The 11723-nt window shown below is 44.9% G+C and overlaps 1 protein-coding gene across 1 annotated transcript in view; it reads left to right on the forward strand.

Moving 5' to 3' along the window:
• The window catches only part of herc2 (HECT and RLD domain containing E3 ubiquitin protein ligase 2), a 57654-nt gene extending 46620 nt beyond the window's left edge, over positions 1 to 11034 (forward strand). Inside the window, exons 74-91 of the mRNA XM_085348594.1 lie at positions 215 to 340; positions 422 to 577; positions 663 to 977; positions 2017 to 2231; positions 2375 to 2552; positions 2652 to 2813; positions 4452 to 4543; positions 4634 to 4773; positions 4907 to 5094; positions 5243 to 5440; positions 5518 to 5601; positions 5994 to 6135; positions 6237 to 6431; positions 6668 to 6780; positions 8901 to 9091; positions 9475 to 9580; positions 9665 to 9877; positions 10222 to 11034. Of these exons, the coding sequence (XP_085204720.1) occupies positions 215 to 340; positions 422 to 577; positions 663 to 977; positions 2017 to 2231; positions 2375 to 2552; positions 2652 to 2813; positions 4452 to 4543; positions 4634 to 4773; positions 4907 to 5094; positions 5243 to 5440; positions 5518 to 5601; positions 5994 to 6135; positions 6237 to 6431; positions 6668 to 6780; positions 8901 to 9091; positions 9475 to 9580; positions 9665 to 9877; positions 10222 to 10494 (3087 nt within the window). The 3' untranslated portion in view covers positions 10495 to 11034. The remainder of the gene's footprint in view (positions 1 to 214; positions 341 to 421; positions 578 to 662; positions 978 to 2016; positions 2232 to 2374; positions 2553 to 2651; positions 2814 to 4451; positions 4544 to 4633; positions 4774 to 4906; positions 5095 to 5242; positions 5441 to 5517; positions 5602 to 5993; positions 6136 to 6236; positions 6432 to 6667; positions 6781 to 8900; positions 9092 to 9474; positions 9581 to 9664; positions 9878 to 10221) is intronic.
• The last annotated feature ends 689 nt before the right edge of the window (positions 11035 to 11723 follow it).

The raw sequence follows: 11723 nt of genomic DNA on the forward strand, positions 1-11723 counted from the left end.
TTAATTGGAATATTTGTTATCCATTTATTATGGTAAATTATTGGCCTGTAAAAGAGAGCTAAAAAATATTTGACTCTCGTGAAGATGTTGTAGCTAAAAAAAAAAGAAAAGAAAAAGTCCAGAAAAAACATTTCTTCCTGAAGAAAAGACGAGTGTTAGTTATACATGTGGTTGCTCAGCACATGCGACTGACTGATGGCCTTTCTTTTTTCAGAGCTTCACAGGTAGTGCTCTGGCTGCTTTGGTCAAGGGGCTGCCTGAGGCTCTGCAGAGGCAGTATGAGTACGAAGACCCGATTGTCCGCGGAGGGAAACAGCTGCTTCACAGTCCATTTTTCAAGGTATACACGCAGTTGTTCTCTTAAATACACGGTAACACCATAGTTTTCCTTTGCAGAGCATAACTTTAACACTTTGCCCAGGTACTGGTTGCTCTTGCCTGTGACCTCGAGCTCGATACCTTACCTTGCTGTGCGGAGACACATAAGTGGGCCTGGTTCCGCCGATATTGCACTGCCTCCAGAGTGGCTGTGGCTCTAGATAAGAGAACATCTTTACCCAGACCTTTCCTGGATGAGGTACGTCTGCACAGCTGTGTTGTCTGTGCAAGCTTTCATTTTGCCCTGAAAATCTCTCTAATCCATTTTCCTTCACCTTTTAAAGGTTACAAAGAAAATTCGCGAGCTCATGGCAGATCACGAGAGCATGAACACCCTGCATGAGAGTCACGACTTATTCAAGCGCGAGCACGACGAGCAGCTTGTGCAGTGGATGAACCGGCGCCCAGATGACTGGACGCTTTCTGCCGGGGGGAGTGGCACCATTTACGGCTGGGGGCACAACCACAGAGGGCAGCTAGGGGGCATTGAGGGGGCAAAAGTCAAAGTACCTACATCTACAGAAGCCCTCGCCACATTGCGGCCAATCCAGCTTATTGGTGGGGAGCAGACTCTGTTTGCTGTCACTGCTGATGGAAAGGTGTGTTTGCTTTTACCTGTCATGAAAACCTCTGTGCCAGTAACCCTTCACAGAGCATACATCGACAATATCAGCTGAACCATTGCTGCACGACTACTGTAGGGTCATTCATAAAAATGCATCACTACCTCCCACTTTAGCACATTTTTTCCCCCAGCTTTAGTATATTCAATGAAGCCGTTCAAGGAAGTAAATTAATACTATGAATATTTTCCTCAGAGTACAAAAATATATTTTTTTTCCCCCAGCATTTCTGAGCTCTCATAACTTAATCTGTGCAGAAAATTTTAAGATAAGAAGAACTTTATTTATCCCGAGGGAAATTCTTTTGTCATACACATGCTCAATGCAGCAAGAGGGACAGAGGAATAGGATATACAATAGAATACTAGTATACAGTAATATACAGTAGGATAGTGCAAAATATAATATCAAATAACTCTAACAAGTAACAATATAATGATATCCTGAAAAATAAATATCTCAGCTATCAGTGAAGGTGATTCTAAAAGTGGCATAGTATTGTGCAAATGAATAAAAGAGAGTAGCATTATGATGGGGAGATGAAACAAACGTTCGATGAAAAACTGTTGGGTGATATTGCACGGTCTGAATGGAAACAGAATAACTTTGTTAGCGAGGATGAGTTGTACAGTCCTATTGCCACCGGCACAAAGGATTTCCTGTGGCGGTCAGTTCTGCATTTCGGGGCGATTAGTCTTTTGCTGCATATGCTCCGATGGTCCATCATGGAGGCGTGCATGGGGTGGGAGGGGTTGTCCATGATACAAAGAAGCTTTTTTTAGCATTCTCTTCTCAGACACCACCTCCAGGTTCTCCAGTCTGACACCCAGGACAGAACCAGCCTTTTTAATCGTGTGATATTTCATACTCCAAGTATCGCAATTTAAAGTCATGTACTTGTCATGTAAAAATGCATGGCTTGATTAAATATACGACAGACTGTGTACGTAAAGTCAGCTCAACCTTTATTTTTGCTTTGGGTTCTAACACCAGTTTATTTTCTGTCGATGCTCAGCTCTATGCCACAGGATATGGTGCAGGGGGCAGGCTGGGTATCGGTGGCACTGAGTCTGTGTCGACCCCAACCTTGCTGGAGTCGATTCAGCACGTGTTCATCAGAAAGGTGGCTGTGAACTCTGGAGGAAAGCACTGCTTGGCACTGTCCTCTGAGGGAGAAGTCTACTCATGGGGTGAAGCTGAGGACGGGAAACTCGGCCATGGGAACAGAAGGTTAAGACTACATGCACTAAAAATAAGAAAACCTCTTTCATATTAAGTTTATAGTTCATACATGTATATAAAACTAAACCTCACTCAAAAATTTGGACAGTAAAGTAAATTTTTGTGCTAACTGTGCGTCCTTTTGTCTTTAGCCCCTGTGACCGTCCCCGTGTGATCGAGTCTCTGAGGGGAGTGGAAGTGGTGGATATTGCAGCCGGAGGAGCTCACAGTGCCTGCATCACTGCCAGCGGAGAGCTCTTCACGTGGGGCAAGGGTCGCTATGGACGCCTGGGACACGGAGACAGCGAGGACCAGCTTAAACCCAAGCTGGTCTGTGGTCACTCGACTCAGTTTCTCACAAGACTCAAAAAAAAAATAAAAATAAAATGTGCTTAACTTGTAAAGAGTAACTGTGTGTGCTTTATCCAGGTGGATGCACTGCAGGGTCACAGAGTCATTGATGTCGCCTGCGGCAGCGGGGATGCCCAGACACTATGTCTAACTGATGATGACATGGTCTGGTCCTGGGGAGATGGGGACTATGGCAAACTGGGCCGGGGAGGCAGTGATGGCTGCAAAATCCCCATGAAGGTAAGAAGGATTACAGAGCAGTGTGTACTGGAGGTGAACAGAGGCATCAGTTATACCTCAGTTTTCTAGTTATTTCATGTGGGAGACCAGAGTCTGAATCACCTAATCAGTTTTCTGTTCTTTGTAAAGTCAGTATACACAACTTTTAGTTAAAGCTATTTATTGTAAATTCTTGTGCCCCCAAAAAATAGATAAATAGGTTCATGTAAAATGGGGCCAGACTGCACTTTTTTAGGTACTACCAATTTTGTTAAGTAGCAGCTTTGCTAAATACATAGAAGGGTGTGTCATGCTGCCAAATATCTTCTCTTTGGTGTGGTAAGATTGGCTTTTGAAGATGACTTAAAGGCCACGGCAAGAGAATGGTGTCACCTGTCATGGTGTACAACAGTTATGCTGGCACCACCTGGATATGCAAAGATGAAGACTGTTAGAAAAGGTCCTGAGGGTGAAGACCATGAAAAGGCTGTAATGGAAGCACAACTTTCTGTTTCTGACTCTCCACCCTGGAAAGTTGAGATCATATCAAAGGGTCAGAGATATGAACTTGCTTTAATAATCTTTATTTTTGTTTTTCCACATAATTATTAAATTGCTGAACGTGACAGTTTAAAGATTGTGAATTTCAATAAAAATAATTTAAATTTCAAATAATATTAATTTCAAAATGGGCAGCACGGTGGCACGGTGGATAGCACTGTTGCTGCACAGCAAGAAGGTCCTGAGTTCAATTCCAACACCAGGCCGGGGTCTTTCTGTGTGGAGTTTGCATGTTCTCCCCATGTTTGCGTGGGTTCCCTCCGGGTACTCCGGCTTCCTCCCACCGTCCAAAGACATGCAGCTTGTGGGGATAGGTTAATTGGAAAATCCAAATTGTCACTAGGTGTGAATGTGCGAATGAATGTGAGTGCGAATGGTTGTCTGTCCCTGTGTGTTGGCCCTGCGACAGACTGGCGACCTGTCCAGGGTGTACCCTGCCTCTCGCCCTATGACAGCTGGGATAGGCTCCAGCGCCCCCCGCGACCCTGAAAAGGATAAGCGGAAGCGAATGGATGGATGGATTAATTTCAAATAATAAAAACCCCAAAACCTTTGACCATACTTATCATGAGAAAATTGGTACACAAAAAATTTTTGAATCCAGAATTAGCTTTGCAGTTTTTCATTACCGAAATTGTTTTGAATTTACGGAAGGGTTTGTTGTTCTGTTTGGTAATATTTGTACACTGTAAACACAAAAGGACAGGGAACCAAAATGTAATGTGCTGCGTTATATTAATGTATAATGAGTATTTTGCTTGTTTAGACATATGTAGCGTTGTTCTTATTTTTAAAGCTCTGTGTGTACAGACACAGGTTGGTTCTGAGGCCTTGTCGCCTTTTTGTTTTTCAGTAAATGTAACAGGATTTCTCGGCTCCTCACCCTAACATGATCAGCTTCACTGTTTCACTCATAATGACAGAACAGGATAGAAACAGTGGCAGAGTGCAAATGAAATGATGACGTAGTTCTGCGTTTTATTCCTGTAATGTCGGCTCTACAGAGGAAGACCTTATCAAGGTGTTTTAAAAGCCACAAACGTGAGTTACGTTTCAATGCTGAAAAATTGAAAGTTAACCTGTCCCTCTGCTTTTCAGATTGACTCTCTCACCGGCCTTGGAGTGGTCAAAGTCGAGTGTGGTTCGCAGTTTTCTGTGGCTCTCACGAAGTCTGGAGCTGTGTATACGTGGTAAGTACAGAGACGAGCTGTCAAGTTCAGGTGTTGTATTTGGTTGTGATGAGGTGGCTCATCGTGGTGTGTTAATGTGTCCTTTTAAAGGGGAAAAGGTGACTACCATCGGCTGGGCCATGGCTCTGATGACCACGTTCGAAGGCCCAGGCAGGTCCAAGGGCTACAAGGGAAGAAAGTCATCGCCATCGCTACGGGGTCCCTTCACTGTGTGTGCTGCACAGAGGATGGTAGGAAGAATGTTTTCTGTGCGATCGTGCTTTTTTTTTTTGGTACAAATTCTCTTTATCATTAAACCTAGCAGATCGGTTATGTTGAGTTAGATTTAGCTTCACAAAAGGTTTTGTTGCTTGTTTGGCTCAGGAGAAGTGTACACATGGGGTGACAACGATGAAGGCCAACTTGGAGATGGGACTACGAACGCCATCCAGAGGCCGCGGCTGGTGGCTGCACTGCAGGGCAAGAAAATCAACAGGGTGGCCTGTGGATCTGCTCACACTCTGGCCTGGTCCACAAGCAAGCCCACTAATGCAGGAAAGCTGCCTGCCCAGGTACTACACTCACTTAAGGTAGAAACTGAGGTAAAAAAATTAGGTTTCAGCTTCCAGTAGATGGCATTAAAGTTGTGCAGATAAAAATATATTTAAAAAAAAAAAATGAAAGCCAGATCCAACCAGATGAGCGTGTGCTGTGTTTCAGGTTCCCATGGAGTACAACCACCTGCAGGAGATCCCGATCATGGCCCTGAGGAACAGGCTGGTGCTGCTGCATCACATCTCAGAGCTTTTCTGCCCGTGCATACCGATGTTTGACCTGGAGGGCCGGCTCGGTCAGACGGGCCATGGCCCCTCGGTGGGATTCGACACACTCAGGGGCATTCTCATCTCCCAGGGCAAGGTGGGACAGCACGGTACTGAGAAACCAATTCCATGATGTGACAGGCACTAAAACATTTCTTTAAATTATTTGAACAGGAAGCGGCTTTCAGGAAGGTAGTTCAAGCCACGATGGTGAGGGACAGACAGCACGGACCTGTGGTGGAGCTGAACAGGATACAGGTACTTTTAGAAACACATGCATATAGCTCACATAATCACTCACTTTGGTCTACTTTCAAGTCTCCGGCCCCCCTTACTGTAGTTCCCTCTCCCTGTGAGGCTGCGTTCCAGACTGGCTCCTGACTGTTACATGTGATGTCTTTCATAAGGGGATTGTTTCATGGTGTGTGATCTGCTCTCCAGCTTGTCTGTAGGGAGTCTTTCCTCCTCCTCCACCCCTTTCCCCTTCATCTAACTTGAGTTGTATCTGTAGTGGGAGCTGTCATAACGAGCTGGTCATGCACATCAGGACTTCCTCTCTATCTAGCAGGAAGTTGTTAAGCCCACAACAGAACCAGATCAAACTAATCTCTATTTTTTTTTCTTTCCTCCCCTTCTTCTTCACCCCACAGGTGAAGCGTTCCCGTAGCAAAGGAGGTCTGGCAGGTCCTGATGGAACAAAGTCTGTGTTTGGTCAGATGTGTGCCAAAATGAGCTCTTTTAGCCCCGACAGCCTGCTGCTTCCTCATCGCGTGTGGAAGGTCAAATTTGTAGGTACGTGTCCACGCTGTGATGCCCACGCCTCCCTTTAAACTCCGAACTGTCAGAAACTTTTTCTTACCCTTGTTTTAAATACGCTGCACCTATTTTCTCAGGGGAGTCTGTGGATGACTGCGGTGGAGGCTACAGCGAGTCCATCGCTGAAATGTGCGAGGAGCTGCAGAACGCACTGACTCCTCTGCTCATTGTCACCCCAAATGGCCGCGACGAGTCGGGCGCCAACAGGGACTGCTTCCTGCTAAACCCCGCAGCCAAGTCCGCTCTTCACATGAGCATGTTCCGCTTCCTAGGTATAATCCAGTTAATCTCCCAGTCAGGACTGGGGTGTTAATCCCAGATAAACCAACTCTGAAAATATGCTTTTAGTATAAAAAGTGTAAATATTTCATCTGCATTTTCACTGATAAAGCACCTGGCTTGTTTTATTTAGTACACATAATTTTTATTATTGGTTCACGCGTCCTCGCACAGCTCAGTGTTCATGTTTGATCTGTGGGTAATGTCCTCTGCCTTGCTGCGTCTGCAGGAGTGCTCCTAGGGATTGCAATCCGGACTGGAAGCCCTCTTAGCCTGAATTTGGCAGAGCCTGTTTGGAAACAGCTGGCAGGCATGAATCTGACCATCGCTGACCTCAGTGAGGTACGTGCACCGCCCCCTCACAGGCGTGTTTGTTTTCATTTTTGCTTTAACTTATTATAAAATAAATAAGTATACTTTGTAGTTTTTTTGGGTTTTGTTTTTTTTTTTTTAAAGACACTATTAACCTCCTAAGACCCGAACTATTCCATTAGTATTTTGGTCTAGACAACCCAAAATGTGATGTCCGCATATGTGGACGCCAGGTCCTAAGAGGTTAAGAGTTGGATTGATTCCCTCTGCTGTCACTGTCTTTCCTTTTACATGGACCACAACCAAAAGAGGACCGTGCTTCTGTTTTGCTCTTTATCTGTCTGAAGCTGGAAGGATGGATGCTGCAATAAGTAGAACAGCTGGGCAAAGAGTTTTGCTGTCTGAGGAGGCAAAAAAGGCAAAGGGGATGTAGCAGTTTTCCACATAACCATTGGTTAGTTTAAAAATAACAAAAATGCAGGAGAAGCTCATTGGCCGTTTTTAGTTCTGACTTCACCTGTGAAGCAAACTGGCTGCCCTCCCTTAACAAACATAGTTTCTCCCCTTTGGTTTTCTTTCTCTCCCTCTTTCTTTCATTCTTTCTCCCTGTCCTATCCCCCAGTCATGTCTGTCCCGTTTGTAGCAACTGAAAATAAAATAAATTCATAATTATAATAAAGGTCAATCAAATGGACCAATATGGCAAGGCCATGATGATCCACTTGGTAAAATAAATCCGCTTGGCTTCTTTCTTGGCCTTAAGACAACAATTCTGAAGGCTAAAGATCCAAACGGGACACAAAAAAAAACAAAAAAAACAAACAAAAAAACATAGTTTCGTGAAGTAAAGGTTAGTGAAGTAAAGGAAGTGCAGACATGGACAATAACCATTTCACTCATGCAGGCTATAAAATGTAATGCTTCTCAACAAAAAGGCTTAAAATGATGACGGTGTTGTAGTTACTAATTCTTTTCCAGATGTAATTATCAATAGAGCAAGTAAATTTGACCCAGCATTAGAGCAAGAAGTGGAAAGAGTCTGCATCGAAGGAAGCGACAAAGGGGAAAAGGAGAAAGTAAAGAGATCAAAAGCAAAACCACAGTGAATTTGAAGTGATCATGCACTCAGAGCAGAGAGCGTGGACACTCAGGAGCATTTAAAATGATACGTTTCCGTTTTTGTTTTTTTTAATGTTGGTGAATGCTCAAAATGGAAAGCAGTCAGGTTTTCTGTAGTTGCAGCATGCCAGCTCCGATGCACTTAAGCATCAGCTGCGTGCTACAGGCATCTCTTTGCTTTTGTGTCTTTGTTCCTGATTTACAAATGATTGTAAAAGGAATAAACGACTCTTAAACTCTGACACGAGGCAGCAAAATCATTGCTGAGTCAAAGCCACATCTGTTCTCACACAAGGGCCATTTAAAGCGTATTATAGCTTCATATTGTCCATTCTTTCTTGGGGCCGGTACCCACAAAACACTCAGACAGAAGCTCAGAATTCAGCTTTTCCTCCTCCCTGCAGCTGGAAAGGTGAAAGACTGAAAATGTTGTATAATATCTGACATAACAAACCACATGACGTGCATTATAACATGGAGGAGAAACCCACTCGTATATATTCCTCCTGAGATTAAAACCTAAGCCCCTCCGCTGTTCTGCAGTGGTACGGACCTCTCTAGATGTTTCTCGAAACTCACACTGTGCTGCTCCTCAGAAAGGTTAGAATCTATACTTGCTGAAGTGAAGAATGTCGCGAGGCATAACCTCAGCTTTTGTCTCAGAGATGGTGTGAGTCGACTCCTGCCCTTAAACTCTGATCATGAGCTCCTGAGCCGTCTTTGGGGGAACAGTGGAGTGGAAAAAAGGGCTTCTACCTCACAAAGCTGCCCTTGTTTTGTGGTTTTGCCCCTGAGATATTGGAAAGGTTAGCTGGGAAATGAATTTAGCACAAGACTCCAAAAAATGGATCACTCCAGCGCTCACGGGAACTGTGTTGTGTTAATGAGATGTGGACACACACACACACACACACACACACACACACACACACACACGGATAAATGTTGCGTAAAGTTCAGCTAAATTGTACGTTTATTACTCAGTTTAGTTCAAATTCCCAGCAGTGATTTGCTCTGTTTTTTTTCCCCAGGTTGATAAGGATTTTATTCCTGGCTTGATGTACATTCGGGACAACGAGGCCACACCTGAGGAGTTCGAGGCCTTGACCCTGCCCTTTACCGTGCCCAATGCTAGCGGCCAAGACATCCAGCTCAGCTCCAAGTACTCCCACATCACCCTGGAGAACCGCGCAGAATACGTCCGCCTGGCCATCAACTACAGGTAAGAGAACATGCTCACTGCATACAAATAATCTACTTTCACAAATAAGCTCTGGACAGTTTCTAGAGCATCAGGTTAACAAATCTCCCACAGCTCTCCTCTCTCACATTAAGTCCACAGCAGGAAGTAGTCTGCTTCAGACTTGTTCATACTGCAGGAAATACTCTGTGTGGTTTAGGTGATGGAGGTTTCTGGATAAAGTGAATCATGACGCCCACTCACTGAGTTTTAATGCACCAAAATCTGAACTGATGCCCTGGGTAGCTGGCAGGTTAAAGGTCGCTTGATGTCTCATCATTCTAAGGCCTATAAACGTTGAGGTCTGCAGTGCATGTGTGAAAACAGCTGTGCATTTGTTTGAGTTTCCCTCTGTCTTCCTGCAGACTCCACGAGTTCGATGAGCAAGTGTCTGCAGTGCGTGAGGGAATGGCTCGAGTGGTCCCCGTCCCCCTGCTGTCACTTTTCACTGGCTACGAGCTGGAAACAATGGTGAGGGAGAGCAGCTCTAGGCTGTGAAGCCACATCTGTCCCCAGGTTGTGTGCAGATTTTATAGTGCGTTTGTTTCTTCGCAGGTGTGCGGAAGCCCGGACATCCCGCTGCACCTGCTGAAGTCAGTGGCCACTTATAAAGGGGTGGAGCCGACAGCACCTCTCATTCAGTGGTTCTGGGACGTGATGGAGTCCTTCTCAAACACAGAGAGGTCTCTATTCCTGAGGTTCGTCTGGGGCCGCACACGTCTGCCGCGCACCATCGCTGATTTCCGAGGAAGAGACTTTGTGGTCCAGGTGAGAAACCTAAAAGCTGTCCCCTGATTCTTTTTCACGCTTTTCGTGAGTGAAATGATTGACTCTGCGTCACCAACTACCTGCATAAATGTCGTACTGTATACTGTCATAGTAAACTGACGTGTAACCGTGACATGTAGCCAGGCTGCAACTAATCTGACGCATGTGCACATGCAAAGATGAACATTTATGTTTAACGTTGTTCTTGAAATTGTTTCACTTTTTTTTTTTTTCTACTACTACTTTTTCTCGACTAAAGAATCAGCAGAAACATCTCTCGCCCTGATTCAAATACATAAAATAAAGCTCTAAATATAAAACTAATGTTCCGCGTTTGTCTTCAGGTGCTGGATAAGTACAACCCCCCCGACCACTTCCTGCCAGAGTCCTACACGTGTTTCTTCCTCCTCAAGCTGCCCAGGTACTCGTGTAAACAGGTCCTGGAAGAGAAGCTGAAGTACGCCATTCACTTCTGCAAGTCCATTGACACAGACGATTACGCCCGCATCGCCCTGTCCGGCGAGCCCGCAGCCGACGACAGCAGCGAGGACTCCGACAACGAGGACGCAGACTCGTTTGCGTCCGACTCCACCCAGGATTACTTAACGGGACACTGAAGGGCCGCAGAGAGACTGCTGGTCTCGTGTGTCGATGCACACATACATAGAAACACTGCAAAGACACAAATGTCTGTGTGTGGGGGTGGCGGGGGTGTGCAATGAGCTTTAAAAGCGTTATAAGCTAAAGAGAGGAACGAACACGGCCTCACTCTGGGTTAGTTTCTGATTGTTGTGTTACAGAATTGTGTATTATTCCAGCTGAACTAAAAAAAAACAGGCTCTAGCCTAGCACTGTGGTAGATCCCATCTGGTTTGTGTGAGTTTCCTCTCCGTAGGGTGTATATAGAAGTTCATGTGCGAAAAACAGTAGTGTTTTTGTTTCTTGGTGTTTCTTTATAATAAATTTAAAAAAAGTTTTTAACTTAAAGTCAGTGTTTCTCACCAGGCTCAGTCCGAGCCCACTGAAGGGTCATTTTAAGATTCCTATACCCCGCCCCTCCCCACAACCATATCTGTGCACCATCTCCTTAACAAATGTACATAATGCGACTGTGCCATGTATTCACAGGTCTCATTCCTGCTTATTAAATGTAATCTGATTAATCCCATGTTTTCTGTGTGAAACACAAATCACTACAAGCTCACATCAAAATGACATTCAGTTCTCAGTTTTATTCCTGTCAGACATCGTTTTGCAGATTAAGGTTATTGCATAAATGTCATGTTTGGAAAGAGTTGAAGGCCGCCCTAATGAAACCGCTCTATCCTTTTGTTTTCTGTTGTCCTCGTCTTACAAGAGGAGGTGCTCTAGCTAGAAGCCGATCAGATTTTCTCTTTGATTTCTGGAAGAATCCGTTTTCATATGCGGCACAAACATCCGAGCTTGATGGCGGCGGAGTGTTAAAGAAGTCTCCCGTGATTACTTGTGGGGGATTGTTGCTTGAGCACCGGGAGAGCAGCGCCTCTCTCTCATGTCCTGGGAAAAAGGCAATCAGACACGATCGTACAGACTCCTTATGGTGTCTTTAGCTCCAGTAACCGCTCTGAAATGTCTTCGGCTTTGACTTCCACCTTGCATAATCATGCACAGTTAAGTGGAGTCACGAGAGGTAAAAAAAATAATAAAAAAGGCCTCTGTTTTATGAAGCCTTGAAGGCTTGGCTTAGAAATCATTAGCATTCTTTGTGGACTTAGTCCTTTTTTTCACCACGTACAGTACTCTGCTGGGAGTCAGGTGCTTTTCACTACAGTCCAGGCTTCAGGCAGAGAGGGAGGATGGCTGAGCC

This window comes from Diplotaxodon limnothrissa, linkage group LG23 (genome assembly GCF_057381915.1).
Source record: "Diplotaxodon limnothrissa isolate DT_005_m linkage group LG23, D_limnothrissa_male_GT1.1, whole genome shotgun sequence".
NCBI lineage: Eukaryota > Metazoa > Chordata > Actinopteri > Cichliformes > Cichlidae > Diplotaxodon > Diplotaxodon limnothrissa.